A 24,683-nucleotide genomic window follows, 5' to 3' on the forward strand; every position below is an offset into this window, starting at 1 on the left:
ATAAAGATTGTTTTCCTACTCTAACTTCCTGTCTATCCTCAGAGCCTTGAGAAAAACATGCTCCGATAACTACGATGCAGCATCACAGCTCCTTTTAATCTTTCTGGTGAAGTTCAGCCCTCACATAAAACACTCTCCCTGTACTCCTCTGACACTAAACACTGCACAGTCCAAGGCTGATGTATTAAACGTCAGGACCAGACTTCTTATCCCGCGTACTGCAGAAGTGAAAGATGTGTTTTCGTTTGATGAATATGGTCTCTGGAAAAAAATGTTTTTGTCTTGGATCATTTCTTTACTTGAAGTCCCCCGTTGAGCACATATGAAATGTGACTTTGGGTAAACTCAGACTATGATTGAGTGTGTTTGGGAAGACATTTGCAGTAGTAGTGACTGCGCGCTTAGCTCCAAGCATTCATATAGAGTCATGTTTCTGTCCTCATTTAGATGCAGTGCTTTATTATGCTCACCAGGAAGCCATCATGTCTGTGTGGTTGCACTTTGGCAGGTTGTGTGGTGAGTTTATTGTCAGTTTAAGACCAAAACAGTATGTGAAATGAAGCGTAGATGAGATGAGCGACAGAAAAACTTTTTTTTGTAGGTTTTCTTTATTTAGAATGATGTCCCACTGGTAGAGTAAAAAATACTGATTACAGCAGCTTTGATTATTTAAAATTAATTAGAGAAATTTGCACCTGCACAAGTGGACCTGAAGTTTTTTTTAAGTTCAAAAAAAGAAAAAGGGACAAAACGTACTCTTCATTATCCAAATAGTATCTGTAAATGGGAAACTTGAGGCTGAATCGACGTAAAACCTCAACTGACATATTAAGCACAACAAAATGACTCAGAGGGCAAATGGAGCCCAATAATTTAGATAAATAGGATGAAAAACATGTGAAAATATGTTGGAAACCAAAGTAAAAACCAAAAGTTTGTCTAAAAAGACGTTAAAAGATTGATTGTGACTCACATCGTCATGTAGGGTCGAAGGCCCTGACTTTTTAGACGTGGTCACCTTGCGTCTTGAGTCACGTGAGAGGATGAGAAGCTTCTCTCTGGGTTGTGACAATCAGTTAAGAAACTTGTAAGCAGTGAGTTTGAGTTTGATTGAGCGGCTGTCATTTGATCGATCTGCTTTTTTGGGTTCTGTGTACCCTCTTGTAGGTGCTTTCAGAGGTAGACTTGGGTCACTATGGCCTCCTTGCTGGCACCCACATGCAACAAGCTGTGATGAACTTTAGGGGGCCTGTCACTTGCATCAGTGAGCCTTGGCTGCCCGTGACCCTGTTGGTTTTCCCTCTCTGGCCTACCTTTAGTACAAACTGTCCCCTGCAGCTGCAGTTTTGGCGTTTTTATTAGCCAGCTGCCTTATGTCTCCCCACAAACACATCAGTTCAGAGGACGGATGCTCACTAGCTTCCACGAATATTCCACCCACTGCCAGAGTAAGCATGACAACCGTTTTTCACTTAACCCGTCAGTGGTCATAATGTTACGGCTTTCCTGTCTGTTGGTGTCAGTGATTGAATCTGATTCATTACACTGTGAAAACGAGGCTTTTGTGTGTAGAAAAGGGACACACTTGATGGTTTACACTGCACAAATGACATTTTGCCTTATACAATATAATAGGGCTCAATAATTTGAGAGGTTTAAATAAAACAGTCAATTATTTAGATAATTAGTGGCACTGGAACCTTATATCATATCCCCAACTTCAGTCGCACTCTTCCATCTTTTAGCAGTAGTTTCCCCTCATGTTGTGAAAGTAATTAACCAAAAATATTTGATAGACTTCATCCACAAGCTTCTCATTAGCTTCTCATTCTCGAGTCTCACACCAACAACAGCAGCCTAATCTTTTCCGTCGAAGAACATGATCCCCTGGGTGGAAGGAAAATACTGGCAGAGGTCAGAACGGAGGACGAAGGGATGATGAAGTGACTGGTGGGAGGGGAGGATATAAGATGAACAAGGTCGGACAATGAGAATCAGGGAGGATGGCGGATTATAGACTGATAATGCTTTTTAAATGCATATTTCCAGCTTTACATTAGGTAACATGAGTCAGATTAAGGGGGCATCTGGTTAGGATGCCCCCTGGACGCCTCCCTGGGGAGGTGTTCTGGGCACGTCCCACTGGGAGGAGACCCTGGGGAAGACCCAGGACACGTTGGAGAGACTATGTCTCTCGGCTGGCCTGGGAACGCCTCGGGGTCCCCCCGGAAGAGCTGGAGGAAGTGGCCGGGGACGCCTGGTTTCTCTGTTAAAGCTGCTGCCCCCGCAACCCGACCCCCGGAGAAGCGGCAGATGATAGATGGATGGATGGAGTCAGATTAATTTTGTTAGTGTGTTTTAGCTGGTTTTTCTTCTTTTTTTTTTGTTATCTTGCCGCCCCATATGGAGGGACGTTGAAAGAGTCTGAAGAAGACCGGCACGGTGGTGGACAGTCGAGAGATCGACTGGTCAGGTTGATCCATGCAGGGGGAGCATGAAGGGGAGGAGGCATCACCAGAGACCAGCACCAAGAACTCGTCAGAGCAACCCAACATGGACGATCCGGTCTGGATTTGGGGTACTCTGAGACTCCAAACCAGTGTTTTAGGCAGGATTAATGTTTGGAATCAGCCTTGTGCTACACCTTTCCCAACCACACCACTCGGGCAGGATCATTCGCTTAGGAAGTTCACTTTGGAAGGTGAAAACCTGCTCATGTAAATTTTCACCAAATTGTCTGACACTAAGGCACATTGTGTATATTTTACAGTAACAGTTGAGTCCTGCCTGCAGTCTCCACATGTCACCTGCTGAAATGATGTGTTGCTGTTACAGTGTGTATAACTGTATGTGTGTTTATTGTTTTGAAGGGATTACCCTGATGTGATGTGTGTGTGGTGAATCTCAACCGAATCACTTCCAAATCCCTTTGACTTGGTTAGATTTGGGCAGTATATTAACTCTCTGACATAATCTGTGCGCTGCACTTTCATGTGTTTGTGCTGATGACGGCTTAACGGCTGAGACAGACCCGAGCCAGAGCGTTTCACTGTGACTACGTATTAATGCCGCGGTGTAATCAGAATGTATTATTTGAATATATCGGTCTTCTCATCAAACATTTATTCAAGGGGAGATTGCCTACTTTGTCTCAGCTAAGCGTCCCTGTCCTGCCGTTACTTTATTGGTTCGTCCTTGCTTTTCATCTGAAGAGAACACAGAAACTCAAAAGTACATGTGAGCAGGAACACGTGGCACTGCCTGTCTTTCACTGACTGTAATCATCTATTTAGAGCAGCCTGTGTACACTTTTCCTGACTCCAGTATCGCGCCTCACCGTGAATAACTTCAGGCATCAATTGGAGCTCGTTACTGGTTATCTGTCAGCTCCACTTTCCATCCTGCAGTGGCTCTAAACTTCTCTGTGGGAGATTAAAACCATCAATACTGCAGGATTTAACAGTCTCGGGGCATATTATGTATTCAAATACCTCTCCACTATGTTCTCTCTGCCTTCTTCTGTTTCTGTTTATACTCTCCCCCTCTCCCTTGTTTTCTGTTGCAGATTACCTTGAGCCTCCTTTCTTTGATCATTCTTACTTCACTCTGTTTTGTACCCTCCATTGCTTTGCCTTTTTCTTTATCCTGTTCTTTCTCCCTCCTCTTCATCACTCTCCTGACAGGGGACTCTTTAATCCCTCACTCAGCTGCCTATCTTTAAAAAGCTTAAACTCTGTTCATCCCCAAAAAGCATTATTTTAGCTTTTCCTGGAAAAAAACGACCTCTCTTTTCCCCACTTACATTTATCTATTGGTTGTACTCTTCATCCTGAGTTGTGTACAGTGCCACTCAAAAGTATGGACACACTAATGCGGTTATTTTGAAGAAGAAGGTGTGTCTAAACTATTGATATTACGGTCAACAGATGGAATATTTACTTCAACTTTATATGAAACAGATTTTTTAAAAGTCTATATCATAGACTTAAACTTCTTCTTTAACAGACCTCAAAAATGAGATTTAAATTTGGAATAAAGAGACACATTTTCAAAGTAGACTTTCTAATTCCTGAAGGAAGTGCAGTGGGTTTGTTGAGAATCTGTGTTGGGTCTGTTTCTTATAAAAGGTTTAAACTGAATCTATCTGACTGCAGGTAAACAGTGTGCAGATGAGTGAAGCTGTTAAATACCAAATAAACAAAAGTTGTGACTTCTGTATAGCAGTTCGAGCTATCGTGTTGGGTTTAAGTGTAATGTTATAATATTAAGATTAAGATTATTTTATTGTCATGTTACTCCTCCGCATTTGACCCACCCAGGTCGACACCTGTTGAACACACACCTGCACAGGGTCACACACTCATGGAGACAGATGCCATAAACACTGGAGCGGTGGGCAGCCAATCACAGCGCCCGGGGAGCATGGGGGTACGGTCCCGTGCTCAAGGGCACCTTGGCTGAGGCAAGGAGGTGGACTGCCAACCCTCCAGCTGTCAATCCACAGTCCAGTCAATCTTTTCCTTTTTTTTTGAGCACTGACATATTCAAATTTTTTCTCTAAATTCTGCCTTTAAAGGAGAAACTGTAACTCCTACTGATACAGTTTGGCCCCTGTGAGCATTACAAGGCAAACATCTGTGTGAAATTCCTGTTTCTGGTAGACATCAGAGCGAGTTGAAAGCAGAGAAACTTCTGGGTTTTACTGGAAATTCTGTTTTCATCTTGTATTGGAGTCAATGTGGCAGCTGCTGGTATTCCAGTCATTTTCAGACCTCTTGTACAAAAAGTTTAGATCCGTCTGCGTTTTTGTGAGAAAAAAAGACACATTTTACTACATTTTAATAATTAAAAAAATGGAGCTAATGTGAAAGCTGCAGGTTATGTCAGGTTAAATAAATAATATCAGGCTCTACCCACTTTGTTGGATATAAGTTGCATTGTGTGTGTGAACATTTCACCAATTTATTTTAACTGGAATTTTTTGAGTCTTTTGGAAATATTAAAACAGTCTAAATGTATTGTAAATGGCATTAAAATGAGCCAGCCATTCTCCCATTTGACTGGCATTTTAACCACAAATGGTCCATCCAGGCTTCTCTCCCTTAAAATTAAGAATAAGCAGCTTACTCTCACTCTGACATTTTTGACCAATCATTTGACCAGTCAAAGCGATTTAGGCCCTTTTGTTGAACAGCTTATCGTAAATCTTCTCTTTCTGTTGAGCAACTTGGATCATTGCTATAGACCCATCTCATTTTCTTGGCGCTTCTTTAAAGCTGAGCTATTTTATCTACTATCAGATTTTACTGTTACTTTATACTGGATATACTGGTTATCATTACTGTAGCACTTTAATTCTGTGATGCCTTTCAGTCAGTCTTGGTTGTTGTAAATGTGCTATATAGATAAAGATGACTTGACTTCAGACAGAGGGTGATGAAGTGCAACTAAAATGTACAATATGAGAAAACTAATGTATTTTTTAACTTTAAAGCTGAGTGAGAAGGTAGACTTAGCTGTAAAATTTCACCTAATACAGCTCACAGGGCCCTCCCTCTCTGCTGTGCTTCAGCTTTGCCTCCAGAGCCCCTTTTTGCAGAGGAGACGGCGGTGCTTGCTGGTAACCACAGCACCTGTAGAAGAAGCAGTGACTGACACCAGTTAAAGTCCTGGTTCTAACTGGTCTGTTGTAATCAAGCTCAATAAATTCTCTATTTGCCAGATGAACCCAATTTTTACAGACTTTTTCAATTGCAATAAACCACCTAAACAAAAGCATGACTATGCTGTGTTGTATTGTGGTGGTTAGCACTGTTGCCTCACAGTAAGAAGGTTGCTGGTTCAAATCCCAGGTGGGGAGTTTGCATGTTCTCCCCGTGCATTCATGAGTTCTCTCCAGGTACTCTGGCTTCCTCCCATCATTCAAAGACATGAATGTTAGATTGATATAGGTGATTTTAAACTGACTCGAGGAGTGAGTGTGCATGGTTGTTGGGGCCTTTGATGGAATGGCAACCCATCAAGGATTGGACCCTGCTTCTTACCCAATGGCAGCTTGGATAGGCTCCTCAACTCTGAACTGGATTAAGCGGCTATAGAAAATGGATGGGTATAAATTAGCATAATAGGGTCTCTTTGATACAACTGATGCTTTAATTACAGCCAGTGTTTTTGATAAACAGCATCAGCAGCTGGAATCTCTAATATCCCATAATATGTAGTCTTTTTTTTGGTATAAATCAACAGAGCACAGAAAAATCAGTGTATAATAAATCCAAGAGTCCATAACAATTAATGTGAACAACAACCTCATTTATATTTGCTTGAATTTTACAGTTTGTATTCTTTTAACCCCAAGATTATTGTTACCATTTACTTTTTACCTCAGTTTGGTAACTGTTTAAAACAAATTATGATACAATTAGACCGTAAAACTGCCAGGTTTGCATCATCTTGAGCATTTTCTTAGCGGGAACTTTAGAGAAAATTTATGCTTGAAACTGAAAACAAAAATTATACACTGAAAAGATAAATGTGAAGGATGAATAACTCTGATGAGCTCTCAGCTTATCTAGTGACTATTGGAAATGTTACACCTCTTAAACAACATCATGTTGGTCCATCACAATATTTGATTTACACCATGATTGTGGCCAAAAGCATTCATGATTACAACATTACTGCAAAATCAATAGAAATTAATCAATCAACCTGTTCAATCAATGACAGTTTGATATTATGAGCCGAGGTCACAATAATCTGCGTCTGTTGTTAAAACAATATCAAATTGTTCTTCTTTTAATAGGATTGTTCATATACACATAAGTGCAGTTCTGTATGGGTCTAACAGCTGGTGGCATTCTACTCTAATGCTCATCTGTCCAGATGATATGACATATATGATGATATGATATACCCATCACATAAAGAATTTATCCTAAATGTCTCCAGGTAAAGAAAAATACACCAAAAACCTGCTTTATTGCACCCCTAAGCCCTTAGACCTTGACAATGCCCGGAAAGGCTCACAGGCATCACATGTTAGAGTGTTCAATTAACACAGAAGTTTATGATGGGAACCTAAGTTGCTGAAACTTTGCAGTTTATCCCATAAACCACCCAAGGGCCTCCTCTAACTTCACCCAGCTTATGGCACCTATTTAAGGATGTTATTCAAATGATTTTCTTCTAATCTCGACCCTGATGCTGCCCTTAGAAAGTTGTTCATTAACTCAGCTCAAGGACATGGAGCTGGCTGCGTATCGATATGGTATCGACGGGTATTACGTCTCCCTATATCGCCTCAAATCCCGAGCCAAGGCGAGAACATCCATCAGTGAGGCACAGATGAGGAGATGCTCTCCCCTCCTCCGTCACTCCTCTCAGCTGTGACGGTTTGTGCTGCCTCCCCCCTTACAGTAAATGCGCGCTCCTGCTGTCACCTTCTCTTTAGAGTCATATTCTGACTTTGGATGCTGAAAAAAGAGAAATCAACATCCTCTAAATAAAATTAGAACTTTAACCCAAAACTGCGGATTACGACAGCGCGCTGCTGCTGCTGCAAAGCGGGAGGCGCTGAGCTTCCAGTTTGGAAAGAGGAGAGCAGCGACGCAGAGACGAGCTGTGTGCCCACTTTTCCCACCCTCGTTCATTTGTGTGCAGCGCGCACAGACTGGTGCTTGCAGGAAAGTGACATGCAAACGGGAATCGAGGCGCAGAAGAGGTCGTAGATGAACCGAGGCTCTGACGCACGCACAGATCCTGCAAGTTCCAAACGGTAAAAAAATGAAATCCAGGAGTCAGGATCAGAGTTTGTCGGACTCCAGAGAACTGGACAGATCTTACGATCCGCTCACAGGTAAGTTTTTCATCATGCCTCTGTATGTTAGCTTTGTTTGGTTTAATTATGTTTGCTGGACTTGGTTTAAAAAAACTCAAATCAAGAGTGCGCACTGATGAGAGTTCGGTTAGGTTGACAATTCAGGCTCAACACTGTCAATTAGGCGACGAGTGCGTGTTAAAGTGGTCTCTCGGTTGTTTTCTCAGACTGTCAGCATCATTTCAGAACAGTCTGACATAACAGACACTGTACCCCAACATGAACTTTACATAAGTCCCCTGCTGCTTAATCCAAATAAGATTATAGACAAATGCATCTAAAGGGATTGCATCATCACGTTTTCAGTCAAAAATGTGAACGAGTCATTGTGGAGGGCACTGAGAAGAGAGTATCTCACTCTGAATGTTTGATGCACACATATAGAGGTTGTAAGAGGGTGGCTAAATTATACAATGTGTTAATGAAACATTGTATAGTTGAGATGAATTATCTGAGACAGAAAAACAGGTTTAATCTTTCCAGATTATAATTTAGTGGAACAAAACAAGCACTCAGGTGATGTCATCAGTGATCATTAATTAATGACATATTATTTAGTTGACAGTTATATGCTGATGTTTGCCTTTCTCAGAATAGCTGCAAAAGTGACATTTTATTGAGTTTGCCAAAGATGCGAGAACACAAACGTCACAATAATAGTTATCTGCTGTTATCGGTGTGGATACTCAGCTCTGCCCAGACTTAACATTATAGCTCTGGGCTCTTTTTTCTGGAGCAGAATGGTTGAACAACTTAAATCTTTAAACAAAAAAATGTTGCTAACTCTGGCTCTACATGCATCCAAATTTATTGATGAACGTTTCAGCCTCTGGGCTTCTTCAAGATCAGAACTACTGTTTGTTGTACAGGCCACACCCTACTCACACATCTGATGGGGATTACACAATCACTCTCTAACACCAAGCTGTAGAAAATAAACAACCTTTAAAAAGAATCTAATCCGATAGAGAGGTACATTACAAAAAACATTTAACGCCAACGTCTACATTCAGACCATGTGGTGAAAGTTCTTAGACGATGAATCCAGCAGTATTCGCTCTTAGAAAGTAAAACATCCAAGTTACCTCCTGGAGGGAGAGGTGCTCTTTCAGTCCCAATTTATCTTAGAGAGTAAATATTATGGTTGAATTCAACAAAATGTGCTCCAACTGAATAATCATAATAATCCTATTTTTTTCATCTAATAGTATTTCTAAGTTCAGGAATTTGAGTCTTTAAGGCTCAAACACTTCTAATGTTTTGTTCCCAGCACTTCACTGCAATACCTGGCATGTTTCTACGTTTCTACTATACATCAAACATCCTTAACAGAGAAAATAAGTCTGAAAAATCTGGTGCACAGGTTTGGATTCATTGATTTTGTTTTTTTTTAACGCAGGGTGAAATGGATGTAAGGTCAAAATGTAAAAACACCCCCTTAGATTCACAATTCTGTAGTAATGAAAGCTTTAGAATGAGTGTTAACTTGCCCAGATTGCTGACCTTCCTGTTAGTGATTGCGATTGAAAGCAGCTGCTAGCTTCTCTTTCTTTGGACTGATCAGGACGCAGTACAATAGGAAAGTACAGAGCAGTGGATCGTAGATTTACACAAGTTAGGAATTTCTCTTGGAGCCATTTATAAACACCTCCAGATTTCAAGGTCCAACATATGTGGGCAAGATTTTGGGAGGTGCAACCACTTTGCCAAAAGTCTGGAAGAAGACCCAAACTGCCCCCCACAGCTGAGACGATATCGGTTTGAATGGGAATGAATAACTCAGAAAGCACCAAAGCACAGGCCTGCAATAAACAGGAATTTGCTGGAACCCAAGTGTGTAAAGTCAGGTGAGTTTTACATTATCACTGACATCCACGAAAGAAGCTGCTGCTCCAGAATCATGATCCTCCAGCTCGACTGGAGTTCAACAACAACAGATCAATAGAAAACAAGTTTTGTTTGGCCATTGGACTCCCTGGCATGAAAGGACAGGAGCTCCCTGGAGTCGAGACGTTGGTGATGGATGAGCGGAGATAGAAGGAGGCGGAAACTTCTGATGAGGCTCCTTTGGTCTCAGGAAGATGTGGAGATGAGGAGGCGGCAGGTTACATAAAAGTCAGCCTGAAGGGAGAACGAAAGAGCAAGAAGAAAGTTTTAAAACTGATTAACTGGGCATGTAACTGGCAAGAAGACCATTGGACCAGAGAAGCGATGACAGATTGAGGAAGACGGGTGTTTGACAGTGACATTGTGTGGTTTGATGAAAAGTCTGAAGATCAGTGAATGAGAGCAGGCGAGAGGGAACAGATCGTCATCGAACTCACTTTTCTGCCGAGCACACGGAGAGAAGAAGAGCAAAGAATTAAACATGAAGCTTTTAACTGTGAAACATGGGGATGGTAGCATCATGCTCGGGGGTTGTTTAGCAGCCAGTGGAACTGGTACATTGTAGAAAGTGGATGGAATGAAGGAGAAAGAGGTCTTCCTCAATTTGCCCCTAAACTGAAACCATAAGTAAGAAAGCTGAGACTCGGACGCAGCTGGATGTTCCAACAGGATAAACACCCCAAAGACACATAAAACTGGGTGTGGAATGACCTTTTCAAACTCCTTAAATACATGGGATGTTTTTAAAAGTCTGGCCTTTACCAGGAAGCTCTACAAATTGTACGACTGCTGTAGTCTACTGCAATCATTCTGACCCATACAAAAAATCCAAGACGTGCTGATCCACGATGAGTGTACGTAAAGTTGTAACTAAAAACATTTAGTTAACTCTGAAGTCATACCTGTCAGTGTGTGTCTTTGTAACCAGAGAACAGTGAGGCTCCTTCTTTTTGTCTGACTTTTCATTGTTTTATTTTCTTCTCTGTGGAGCTCAGAGACAGATGTCTCCCAGAAATAGTCCTTTCCTGTGAAATCAAACAAAGATACAGGTATAAATAACTCTCTTAATAAACCACAAAGGGTGTTGCTCCCACTAAGTTCAATCTTCTGTGTTTTAAATGTGGAAGGACAGAGAGGGTGCAGATGACTGCATATTTAAAGGCTGGTTGTTGTTTGCTGGCACAATAGCCTGTGTGAGATCCATTCAGCAGCTGGTTAACCAAACAGGTGAACAGGTGCACGAACACTGAGGCTTCAGGTGACATAAACAATCATTTTTTATTCACAAATGAAGCACAGCCTGAGGAACAAAACGGGTTAGTGTGGCCTTTAGTGTTCAACACCTGTCAAACATTCATGTTAACAGACATTCATGTAGAAACCAACAACCTGTGCTAATGGAAAAGTGCAGCTAAAAGATATATCAGCTATATCTGAAAAGCCCTCAGACTGAATATAGAGAAATGGTCCTCATGTTCAGTTGCACTAGTGTAACGCTGCAGAACTTCCTATTGTTTACATTGGCTTCATACATTATACATACACAGGATCTGTGTCAAGTCAACGCTTTCAGCGCCACTCTTCACATATTACAGCGACTGAACAATGACATCATAGATCATTGCTATAGATCACAACACCTAACTTTTTTTGGCAAGAGTAATGTTTCATAGCTGTATGGCAAGAACAGTTTGAATCTACTGTCTGCAACCAGTTAGTTGAACATTTAGACTGAAAACCGTCACCTGACTCGGTCCAAATCTCACAGAATTTGCCTGGAATCTGGAGTTCAATGTCATTTATTTCTCACCTTTTAGCACTTGTCATGTCCTTCTGCAACAATGCAGCGTGTCATTTTTACACAGATGTGTTTGAGATACGGGTTGGGAAACATCTTATTGATATAAACATACTTAAACTTAGTTCTAAGAACATTGATTATGTGATGGTGTGCTCATGATTGAGCACAAAAAGCCAAGAGCCCAGTTTGCAATGCTCTGTACAGTCCAGTATCTATAAATATTAAACCATCTTTAATTCACAGCAGCCACCTTTCTATTTCACAAATTTCACCTTCTTATGCTGTTCATAAAGCTCATGCACAGGCTTTATACCCAACAGGAAAATCACCGACATCAAGTCTAGACTTTACCTACAGATATTATTATTATCATACCAGAGCAAGTGTTTATGAAGACTACATGGACACTGTTTTCTCCTTAAATAGCAACGAACATCACAACTGATTTTACAGCATGATGCAGAAAAAACACTCAAGTTACTGTTTCCGAACACATTCAAACTTTACTCAGACACCAAAGAGGCAGTTTAATGTTCTGCTGTGCAGTCACACCTGCAACAGAACAATTGTTAAGCAACAAATATCACAAAAAAACCCAACTATTTCTGCATCATTACCAAAAAATTCAGCTTGACAGTGTCACAAATGAGCAATTAAACAACACGGATGAGGTTAGAATAGAACTTTATGGTTTGTCTGGTGACAAAAAACAGAATTTATGAGAGAACACCTCCCCAGCTCTTAATCATCAGGGTGCAATGATCATTTATTTGGTCTTGTGTTACAGCCAGTGGCAAGAGGAACATTTAATTGATAGAGAAAAAGAATACCAATAAAGCTTTAAAACAAACCATCTGTTAAAATGATTCAGACGATTGCCTTGGACAATCTAAACTGCCTCAAACTAAACTTTGTCTTGATCAAAATGTTTGTGATGCAAACTTGGACTTAAATGCAGACAATTTAAGGATTTATTGCTCTGCTTTTACACTTGATCAGGCTCTAAGTGAGATGCATGTTGCATTTAATACAGTTTGACGCTGTTTGTGTAATTTAAAACTTGTCTTAAAACACATGATATTCCCAAATATGATATCTAGGTTACCGAATCTTTCACCTATGACCACTTTTTAGGGCTCTGTTATTGAGTTGATATAAGACAACTAATAACAATTTGTGCTCAAATGAGGTTTTAATTTTAAAATCAAGTCATTCCTTTAATTTGAAGCCAAGAAGAGGAAATTCACTGGCACTTTTCTATCTGTTTTGGATTATGTTTACACGCACTGGATACAGTCCACGGTGGAGCTCTGAGTTTCATCCATAACTCCAAATCTCTTATCCAACACTGCTTGTTGGGCACTCATGTTCGTTGATCAGCTTTATAGTCTCTGTCATTGGTTTATATATTTTTTACAGGGCTATTTTCGCTCTGCTTCCTCCTTATTTTGCACCTACATTTTCAAAAAAACGCCTTGAGAAAATGATGTCTTCGTATCTATTCCAGCTATCTGTCCCCAGAACCTGGGTTAAAATGGGAAAAGGGGCATTCAAATACGCTGTTCCTTTTGCATGGGATCACAATGAAAATCACTTGAAAGTAGATAAGCTGATCTAGTTGAGTGAATTCACAGTAGATTTATGTGACTTAGAGGCAGATATTTTAAGATGTACATGTTCCAGCTGAATGTTTTTACCTTGGCATATTCTGACTTTGGAAATATATCTTGTGATTTTATGATTTATTAGTCCATTCTTGCTTCATGCTTTAATCTCTGGTGACCTTTTATGATTCATACATGTATGTGTGGTCTTTCTGTTGTCGTTTCACTTTGATCATTTAGGATTAAATATAAACTGAGTATTATGTAAACGACTCATGGTCAGAATGCAGTGTATTTTTGTGTTTGCATGAGAAATTTGACATGCACGTCTTCCTATTTTCGGTCTTAAACTTAATTAAAATCATACGATAAATGTAGCATTTATAGAATAAAGTAAACATAAATCCTCCCTCAGAGGAGAAGTCTGTCGTCTGGACTGATGAGGAGTTCCAGGAGGTCACCAGAGCCCAAAGAAACGTGTGTGGATTTTTGTGTTTGTGCAAATGTCTCTTTCATAATCTGAACCATGTCCCTCTCAGGGATTATTGAAAACTCAGAGTCTGTTGCCATGGCAACATTAGCTGTATGATCCTGAATTAAGCCGTTGTGACCTCCTAGAGTAATCACAAAATATAAGAGAATGTACGCGCACGGATGATGGAACAGAGTTGGGCTTCTATGGATAAGCATTTATTTATCCAAACTGGTTATTTTAAGTTTCACTTTAAAGATTATTGATGTTATTATTGATAATACTTCACTGATTTTGTTGTATAATCATTACACAAAGACAATAAAGGCTTTTTTTTTAGTCTAGTTCAGATCACAGTCCAAAGACATTGCACCGGTACAGGGTTGGATGTGTTGCTCTTAATATTTGTTCTCATTGTTTTCACTGGTTTTTGCATTTGCACTCTGAAGACGTGTGTATGAAAATGACGAGTTAACAAAATGATAAATAAAAACTAGACAAAAGCACATAATATGACATAGCAAATGCAACAACCACTCCTGGAAACACATTTCACTGATGGAGGTCATCAAAAGGTTACTGATAACACCCACATCGGAAGCTTAAAGGTCTGTCCATTATATATTATTAAACCTTTAGACTGCTCATAAGTAAAGCTTTTTGATATATTATACAAAAATGTGACATTTGTCTCGACCGTCACAAACTTTCTGCAACTTTCCACTTTCTTTTAGTATCTCACACATTTCCCCTCTGCACTTTAAGTACTTTCAGCTTCACTTGATGGCAGCAGTGAATAAAACAGCCTTTAAATGTGTTATTAACAAGGGGATAGAGTGTATTGATCTGACTAAGAGTGCTGCATTTCCTCAAATAGATTTATGCAATCAAAGTCTCCCGATCATTAACAACTGAGGCAACATCCTGCAGTTTTTATGTCATGATGCATGGAATGGACAGTTAAACTGTTGTTTAATGCTTAATGAGAGAATGCACTTCCTGCTAAAATGCAGTCTGAATGCTTAAAGTAGAAAGATTTTTCTTTGTTGTGTTGATATTTCAAGTTTGAAAGTTTGAAAAAGTTTTTTTAATGCATTCAAGTTAGTAAAAAAGCATAAGAGTAAAGTGCAAAATTTGAATAGTGTGGTTGACATGAAACTTTTAGACAAATCACAACTGAAAATGACTGAAGTGTAATTTAAAAGTTGGAAAGCTGCTAAAAGAATCTGGTTGCAGAAATATATATGATAGAATAACATAGCATGTCAGACATGTTGCATGCCATTACAACGTATTTTGTGAAGGGATGGCAACCTGTACACCAACTGGTTGTCACAACATTTAAACTGTGTAAAGTGACCAGAGAACAGCTTAAGATATGTAGATGTTTTGTGCAAAATGTGCCAGAAATAACAAGCTTTTTCTATGCAGTGCCATGAGAACATGTTGACCAATCTTAAACATGGACAGGCTGTGCTGCAGGTGTAATCAGCTGTTGGAAGTCTGCTGTGTGTTGCTGTGATTCATTTTCTGTACCAACTTAATCCAAGTCAAGGCTGTGGGGGAGCTGGAGCCTATCACAGCTACCATTTGACGAGAAGCAGGGTACACCCGGGATGGATTGCCACTCCATCACAGAGTCCCACAGAGACAAACAACCATTCACACTCACTCGTAGGGACAGTTTAGAGTCACCACGCAACCTAACATACATGTTTTTGGATGATGGGAGAAAGCTGGATGTGCAAACTCCACACAGAACGGCCCCGGCTGGGATTCACACCAGTGGTTGGACTAATAATCTGATTAAAAGTCAACAAAGTAAACAAAGTCTCTTTATACAAATGTATTAAACAATCTTCCTCATAACATTTAGCATTATTTGTGTTAAAAATAACAGACCTTTAACCTGTTAAACTATTACCCACTCAATGACTTTTCAGAACTTGTTTGGCCAAACAAAATGTTCTTGTGAAAAATAAATTGCCTGTCATGGATTTGGGCTGCCACCTATTGAATGTAATGTATTCTGAATATGCAGCAGCAGCGTAATCCTGAAGGCAAATCAATGCAACATCAGATAAACATCAGCCACGGCTGCTGGTTTATGTTATTCTTTTTGCCGATTGCAGTCAACCGCTGATTATTGGCCAATCTCTAGTTATTTTAAAGTAGAGAAATCAATAATGACAGCGATATAACTTTAAAACTGCTCTCAACTACAGTTTCGCTCAAGAGTTGAGGAGCGAGTTTAACAGGAGTTAACAGGAGGTGATGTTGTGAGGCTCAGAGTTCATTCTGCTGAAGCCATGCTGTGTGGAAGAGCACCAATCAGTCTACGCTTTTATCCATAAATTATAGTTAAAGAATGATAGTTGTGGAAGAAACACTTGGTGACATCACTGGTGATGTCATCTACACACACACCTACAGTGTTGTAAACTCAGACTCAGGTTAGATTTTAAACTGTCGTTATTCATAAAACATGAAAGAAATAAAAACATTTGAGCATCAGGTTGATAGTTCAAAGTCTTGTCATCAGTTTAAAGTTGAAAGTATGGAGACGTTGTGGAAGTTCAGATTTAAGCATGTTTAATTAATTTACTCTTTTTGGAAAAAGAGATTCCTAAAAACTGAAAATATTTATTGTAAACACACACACTTAGCTTATAGATAAGCATAGGTATAGAGACACTTACAGATAACTGTGAGTGATTAGATGAAAGCTGAAAAACATACAAGAGAAAATAGATTATGTGTTAAGGAAAATAACATTGTGATTGCTGATGTATCACAAAGTGCAATCAGATGCTTTTCCTCATTTTGTAACACGATTTTAATTAATAATGTGCAGTCATGTCTTATGACTGCAATTTATACAAGGAGCCTGAAGAAGGCCTCAGCTCAGCCTCACATTCAGAGGCTCGTTTTCTGTGTAAATCAGACGAAGGCTACGGAGAGAACAAATGCCCAGCTCTCTATCATCTAAAAATATCAGCTGCAAAGAAAAAGAACACAACAACCACTTACTTTCTCCCCTTTTTATCATCAAAACTTCAGGTGTATTTTGTTCAGGGCTGTATAAAGATTGTTTGTTTTTTCTATGATCAGGCAGCTGCTGTATTTGATAGATATTAATAGATATGATACAGTTGGCATATATGCTGCTCTCAGTATCTCTCAGATGTGCACGATAACCACCACCCTGGGTTTTAAAGGGTGAGAATGTTAAACTCACTATAGATAAAACCTGGAAGGATGCAGAAGATAACGAATGACACAGGATTTAAAGAAAGAGTGAAATCAGTTTGTTCGGAGTTATAAATGGATGTAGACTAATAAACGGACCATATTTTATCATATTTTTAACTGAGTGGTGCTGATATCTTTAATAGTTACTGTTTCCTGTGCGACTTGTCTTGTTCCAGACGTTAGAATCAGTCTGCTTCATGTTTGGATAATTCTGTCTGCCATCAGGTGTTTTTTTGGTCATGCTGGATGTTTTGACTACATTTTCCAACAATAGTTTGATTACCTGTTTGTTGTTTTTTCGGGAGAGTTTGGTGGAAAAATGGGCGCGTGCGGATGTGTTTTAATCTCTTATGATGCTGCCTGGCTGTGTGCTTTCTTTCTTTCCTCTCAATGCCGCTCTCCAGCGGCAGGAAACTATTCATTACACAGATTCATGCTTTCTCAGCTTCTGGAATTTCAGACTGAAAATCATCTTCATAATTATGAGCAAGAATAAAGAAACTATAGATATTAAATGAACCTAAGAGTGGAGGAGGACGTTGCTGATGAACAGTAGAAAGGTCATGATGTAGATGGGACGTAAATTAAATCAAAGAAGCAGGTAATTAGACAAAGTTTAAAGTTAAGAATGTTAAGAAAATATATGTATGTAAGAGGAGTGTGCATTCAAAAGAAATAAATATCTGCTTTTGTCCTTCAATTATCATCTGTAACCTGTTTCTTTTTGGATAATTTGGAGTCAATATGAAGTGTCTTTGTCTATATTTGGGTATAGATGGACCACCAAACAAGATAAAAAGCTCCTCAGCTGGTCTGGTTGGAAAACGTGAAGATGAAGATATTTGATCGGCGAATAAGCTGATGCTCTCTTTTCAGCACAGATCAGTAAGGACTGAGCTCAGATCCCTCCAGAAGAACAATCAATCAATCCTCACACTCATTCAGCATGAACCAGGGCAACATCTGTTGAAGATGGAGATACAGTTCTTTAAGCAATATTCTGTCAGATCAGAGGTTTTCACTCATAGACATAGAGGCAGGTGGTTGTTTGTGGAGCATTACAGAGAATCCTGCATGTTTTTCTGAGAGGTCGAGTATCAAAGTGTTTGTCAAGGTACTCTTTAGAGAGCCAGTACCTCCTCCTTACTTCATTTTGTACGTCTTTGTACAGATTTAGCACAGTGTATTTAGTATAGTGTATTTTTCTATATTAACAGACTGAACAGTTTTCTCCTGCAAAGACATCTGAGCGCTTATCACCAACATCCTTACCTGGGCAGGCCTGAACAGAAATAATCTTACCTGCTTTTACGGGTGTGTGGTGACACTGGACAGCACTCTGACCATTACTGTGAGGTATGCTAGCTGCACATTTCAATTGAAATTGAGAAATCAATTGAAAAGATAGAACAGAGCTTAATAATGCATAAGAGGTTAATTTAAAACAGGTTTTTCATCTCTAAAGAGCGGTGACATGAACAAAGGATCCTCTGAAGGTGGCAGAAACGTTTGATGAGCCTCTGCGTACATCCAGAAGAGATGGAGATGTGAAGTAGTCCAAAAGTGTGACAAATGGCAATGTGAGGGAACAGATTTCCTACAGAATCTACCTGCTGTTTGACTGGTGAACTGCTCCATGCTGCCTCTCACATACAGACTGCAGCTACCTTCAATGCTGCTGCTACCCTGAAACGACATCACCCAGTCAATGGTTTTATTGTCCCTGCTGATATTAATGGGTCTTTCTTCGATTATTATTTTATTCTTACATTTAGTTAGTGTGTGTCTTTTTTTCAAAAGTAGAGTTTTACCAGGTGAGGTGTATGTTTCCATTCCTTTTTAAGATGAATTTCATTCATTAGCAAGTCTTATTTTTCCCCTGTCTACCCTATGATAACCAGAGGGATATAAAACTCTCCTGCAGTGGCTTTTCTTTCATTTTTACTGAAAAATTGTCAAGAAACATATTCGAGTAACGACTAAAAATAAGACGAGCATATTTTGATCTGACTGCTACTAATGTGCAGGCTGCTCACGATAACCAAAGACAAACTGTGTCATGAGACACTGCTTTACCACAGATGCAACTTAAGAAGCAAATTCTGTGTCTCTGCGACAGAAAAAGTGACAAAGAGCTTAAAGATAAAGATAAAGATAAAAACTGAAATTGCTTCTTTTTTATGCTCAAATGAATCATAGGTCAGTGTTAAGTGGCTTAACCAACATAAACACAATGGTCAGGTACAAGGACTGGGCTGAAAATGAGTGAAAAAAGTAGCCAATGTCCAAAAATGAACCTATGAATGACTTTCAGAAAGCCTGGAGAACTATTGTCTAAGACCACGTTAATGGATTACATGAAAATGTGGCTCCTTGGACGCAAAATATAGAGAAATGAGGAGTAGTTCAGGACTTGCACAACATTGTACATGACTCAGGGAAAGCTGCAAATGATTTAATTACTATTATCGTTACTGTATGCTGCTTTATGATAAAATTGCTTTATTGGATAGTTATTGCACTAACTATGACCATCAAGACCTGAGAACTTTAATTTGTTCTCTGCATGTTTAACCTGCCAAAAATGACTAAAGATTCCTCGGAGTCAGTGTGTTCTGACACGCTGGAGAAATGGGTGTAAAATAATGCTCAGTACTTCTCATTAAGGTCTCTTGGGTCATCAGATGAGGGTCTTTTAGCTGTTTCCTGAAGGTGCTTTCAGAAGATTTGATGTGAGGTCCACTGCAACTGTGTTTACATTCAAAACTGAGCTCAAAACATTCCTGCCTATTCAAGCCCACCATTTATAACTGTGTGTGCTTTTGTCTGTGTCTGTATGTGTTGTTATTAGTGCTGTAAGTCATGTTTGATATACATAGGGTTCAAGCATCGTAACTAATTGCATAACACGCGTGCGTGTGTGTGTTACATGCATTAGTCTGTGTCTATATGCTTATGTCCATGAATATTATATGTTGCTGATTCTCTCATACTTCTTCTGTGTTCAGCCCATTGGGTTTACAAGTAATGAAATGTGCCACAATGAATAAAAGTGCCTTTTCCATTTAAAAGACTTTTAGGGAAAGCAAGTACAGCGAAGGACTGAAAAGAACTTATAAAGAAATTCTTGTAACGTAATCAAACTCCAGACTAAGCAGAAATTTAATAGCTGCTTGAATTTAATGTCTTTCAGCGGACATTCTGGGTAAATAGTTGTAAAACAGGATTTCTTAGTATATTTTAATCTAAATTAAACCATATTATGTTTGACATATAGCTCAGAATAGTTATGCTTCAGCTCTGGTCCAAAACATGCAAAACATGCCTGTTAGGTTAACTGGTGTCTCTAAATTATCCCCAGGACTGAGACTGTGAGCATGCATGGTTGTTTGTCTCGTTTGTCTCCATGCGGCCCTGTGATGGACTGGTGATCTGTCCAGTGACAGCTGCGACAGGCTCCAGCCCTTCCGAGATCCTGAATTTGATTAAGAGGGTATAGAAAATGGTTCTTTGGTTGGTTAGTTATGTGTCAGTACATGTCAGAACTCACATGCTGGATGCTCTCCAAACAGATATTGATATGCAGGATTCAGGAGTCAAAACAGTGAAACTAGTCTACTTGAGTAGCAAAGACAAGCGGTTCCAAGTATTTGAGTAAAGTTTGGCTAATGTTTTATCCATTTCACATGGTATGCAGTCTTGGGGCTACTCTGTCTGACTGTGATCTCTGCTTTAATTGGTTGTTTCCAGGTAATCCTCCTTCCAAACCCACTAAAAAGACTGTGAAGCAGCGCTTCCTCAAACTACTTCCCTGCTGTCGCTCTGACTCCAGTTCTTCAGTAAATCAAGGCAAGAGACTTCTTCTCCTTTATTTTTTCAGTTCTCTCCTCTTTGGACACAACAGTTCAAAGTGTATCTCAGGGGGAAACTTTCTCTTTTCTGTCCATTCCTCTGTGCAGGAAGTATAGCTGATGAGGGTGAACTGGCGACAGTGTGGTACAGACCTGAGGGACTCGACCGTCTCGTTCAGCAGACCAAATTCAGCAAGAAAGAGCTGCAGGTCCTCTACCGGGGATTCAAAAACGTCAGTCAAAGATTCCTGGGAATCATTCTCGTGCTCTCACACTGTAAACACAAGTGCAGTACTTTGAAACTGCAGATCTGTGCCTATGGCTCCCTGTTTATCATTTCTGTGTTATCTTCACATCCTGATGTTTTCTGCAGGAGTGTCCGAGCGGCGCAGTGAATGAGGAGACTTTTAAAGGCATCTACTCCCAGTTCTTCCCACACGGAGGTCAGTCACATCACTTCCTTTTACTCTAAGTTTTGGATTTTTTTTTTCCTAGTTTTTTTAAAATATTAGATCAAAACATTAGATAATTTTTACTAAAAGGAAGCTGCACAGTGGTGTGGTGGTTAGCACCATTTCCTCACAGAAAGAGGGTTACAGGTTTGAATCCCAGCTGGAACCTGCTTGTGTGGATGTTTTCATGTTCTGTCTGGATACTCAGGCTTCCTCCCACGGCCCAAAAACATGCATTTTGGTTAAATGGTGACTCCAAATGGTCCCCAGGAGAGAATGTGGATGGTAGTTTGTCTCTGTGTGGACTGGTGACCTGGCCAGGGTGTACCCTGCCTCTCACCCAATGACTTGGATTAAGCGGTTATAAAAAAGAAATGGATGGAACTCTGTGTTTTCATAGTATTTCAACTTGAAAGTGATTTTACTACTTTCAGTCAGTTTTATTTACTTTATTGATTTCAACCACTCTCTCAAATTGAGTTTGTATTGTTCAATTGATTAGTTGGAATTTTATGTTGGTTCAACTCGCGTTTTAATTGTGCTTTAAAAAAGATTTACATTGGGATCGATGAACAAGCTGGTTTATGATCCCTTATTCCAGATTCAAGCATGTACGCACATTTCCTGTTTGAGGCCTTCGACACCCACAACCACGGATCGGTCAGCTTTGAAGTGAGACACAAACCTTTCTCTTCTTTTAACTCTTCATCATTGCTTTTTAGTCCCTTTTCTATCGGACCTTTCTTTAATAGGCAGATTCTTCTACATCTTCCATGATATCATCATAGTGTGCACCTGTTTGCGTGGGTACCGAGTTATGTTGTATATACAAATGTACAAAAGACAGTTCCCTTTAAAGTTAATGTAAGATTCCTGATCTCAGTGAAATCTCAGTTTTCATCTCTCTGGTGTAGGACTTTGTTCTAAGTCTGTCCATCATCTTGAGAGGCTCCATCACTGACAAACTCAACTGGGCCTTTAATCTCTATGATCTCAACAAAGATGGCTGCATCACCAGAGAGGTACTTTAACCCCTCATATCTGTGTGAACTGACTTGTGTTATGTTTCCACCTCATGTTTTTGTCTTTCCTTCCCTTCTCTTTGCCCAGGAGATGACAGATATAATGCAATCTATCTATGACATGATGGGAAAGTATACCTACCCCAACATGAGGGATAGCGCTCCAAAGGAGCATGTTGACAGCTTCTTCCAGGTAAAATTCACAAATGATCAACCCAATACCCTCCACATCAAAATGTGCTGGAATTTTTTGCCTAAATCTGAAGGACAACACTTTCAGATACTGTTCATCTGCTGGAGATATATATACATTTTTTTTAGCTCTACCACTACATCATCTGTCCTTCACTTGACCAGTTTCCTCAATTTTTTAAAGGACACACTGCACACGATGCTGAGATATGAGAAAGCGTGGCTCGTTGGAAGCAAAATATAAAGAAATTAGGGGTGGTTCAAGACTTTTGTGGAGGACTTTACACCTAATGAAGGACATCCACGTTTTGGAAGCAAATCATAAAGAAACTGATTGTTCTCCACTAAAGTAACTAATAAGTAACATTTTTTTTGTCACATTTGCAATGAATTTGCGTATTCTGCTACAAAGAGATGCAAGCAGGGTAAAACTACACATTCCTGCTGCAAACTTCACCAATACTTATCAGTAACAGGGAAATAAATCAGTGTTTCAATGAAAAGGCAGGGAAGAAGGACACTGCCAGCTGTAAACTCGAATGCACAGAGTGTATGTTAATGAAACTGAAAATGCCCAGAACTTATTTTTCAAGTCTCTGGGATAAAAACACTGAATGTACACATACATTTCTTTGTTTATAGCAGTGTTTCTCAATCCTGGTCCTCAAGGCACCCAGCCCTGCATATTTTCCATGTTTCCCTGCTCCAGCACACCTGATTCAACAGAATGGGTCGTCCTCAGCCCGAATTCATTCAAATGAATGGGTCAGGTCTTTAAGCTCTACAGAAGGCTGAGGACGACCCATTCAGTTCTGTATCAGAGGTGGACTTTGAAACATTATGTGTTGATTTTTTTTCCAGAAAATGGACAAGAACAATGATGGAGTGGTCACCATAGATGAGTTCTTGGAGACCTGCCAGAAGGTAATTTGACTTTTAATCATCTCCCCTTTCAGTTCTGCATCAAATTCAACTTCACAGCTACTAAAATACTTTACATTTGACCTCTTTGCTCCTCCACTCAGGATGAGAATATCATGCAGTCCATGCACATGTTTGATAATGTGATCTGACCACTGGCAGACAGAAGATTAGAGGTATCGCACCTGACTGACGCTCTGCTGCAGTAGCAGAAGAAGATGGTCTTTCTGAGCCCGAACAGACAGGTGCAAAGGTTCCCACAATGATGATGATCTGAGAATATGTACCCTAAAGCCACCTTTTCTACAAATGTACTGAAAAGAATGAGCAGATAGAGTGAAATGTAAACCTTTTTTTACACTGAGGGTATTGGATAATGTTAAAAAGTCTGTTCTGGTGTCAGTAACAGGCTCTGATGGAGAGATGAAAGAAACAGCAGATACAAACAAAAATCTACTGTAGTTTTGCCATGCTCACTCATTCAGTGAATGACTTTTAACATTTATTTCTCTTTGCACAAATTACACACTTAAGAGAGGCTGAATGTACAGACACATGGAACAAATGAAATAATGCTCGAAGTGTATCAGTGACACACTTTCTTTACTCACACTTATCCAATGATAAGAGATGGCTCCAAGTTTAAAATGAAGCAATATTCTTACAGTAACACGTCTTTCTCCATCCTCGGTGTCCTTATGAAGCCCACCACTCACATTTATTGTAATACTGTATATTGCATTTGCATGGTGTATCTGTTTTGACTTGTGACTAAAACGTTTAAAGAAAATGTTCATATATTTTCTAAATGGAAACAAGAAACAGAGCTGATGAGGAAATTCAATAAAACCACAGAGAAGCTATGTAAAAGCATGAATTTCATTATTGACCTGCTTCAACGTGTTTGGGTTGAGCTGAAAGAGAATTTCTACTTTAACATCTCTGGATAGTGTGTCATTGTAGATGGAATATGTTTACAGAGAGTGACTCTAAACTGTATTTTACTTGACCAGTAAATGATCAAAGGCAGCACAGGCGTGACCTGTAGATGGACTCATCCTCACCTGTCTCATTTGTGGCAAGTGATGAGCTTTATAAGATGTACTATACCAGGTACACTTATGAATCACCTTATGTTCAAATAGGATGTTTGTGATGGACAATCCATGGCTAGCACAGTCCAAAACAAGTCACCACTCGGATTCAGATCAGGGGAGACCGTTCCTCTCAATCACGGTCACTCCATCGTTGCCAACATGGGCATTGAAGTCCCCCAGAAGAACAACAGAATCCCCAGGTGTCACATCAGAGATTCAGAGATTCCAAGAAGGCCAGGTAATCTGAATGGTT

General features: G+C 39.7%; 1 protein-coding gene across 1 annotated transcript; it reads left to right on the forward strand.

Moving 5' to 3' along the window:
- Window positions 1-7,510: 7,510 nt before the first annotated feature.
- On the forward strand, window positions 7,511-24,180 carry LOC140304970 (A-type potassium channel modulatory protein KCNIP2-like). The gene is made up of 9 exons (XM_072383759.1): window positions 7,511-7,858; window positions 20,646-20,744; window positions 20,855-20,979; window positions 21,120-21,189; window positions 21,800-21,870; window positions 22,113-22,220; window positions 22,309-22,413; window positions 23,274-23,336; window positions 23,438-24,180. The coding sequence occupies exons 1-9, from the start codon at window positions 7,786-7,788 to the stop codon at window positions 23,483-23,485; spliced, it is 762 nt and encodes a 253-aa protein (XP_072239860.1). The 5' UTR covers window positions 7,511-7,785; the 3' UTR covers window positions 23,486-24,180.
- Window positions 24,181-24,683: the final 503 nt, after the last annotated feature.

Source organism: Leuresthes tenuis, unplaced genomic scaffold (genome assembly GCF_036924035.1).
Source record: "Leuresthes tenuis unplaced genomic scaffold, fLeuTen1.0.hap1 SCAF_4, whole genome shotgun sequence".
NCBI classification, from domain to species: Eukaryota; Metazoa; Chordata; class Actinopteri; order Atheriniformes; family Atherinopsidae; genus Leuresthes; species Leuresthes tenuis.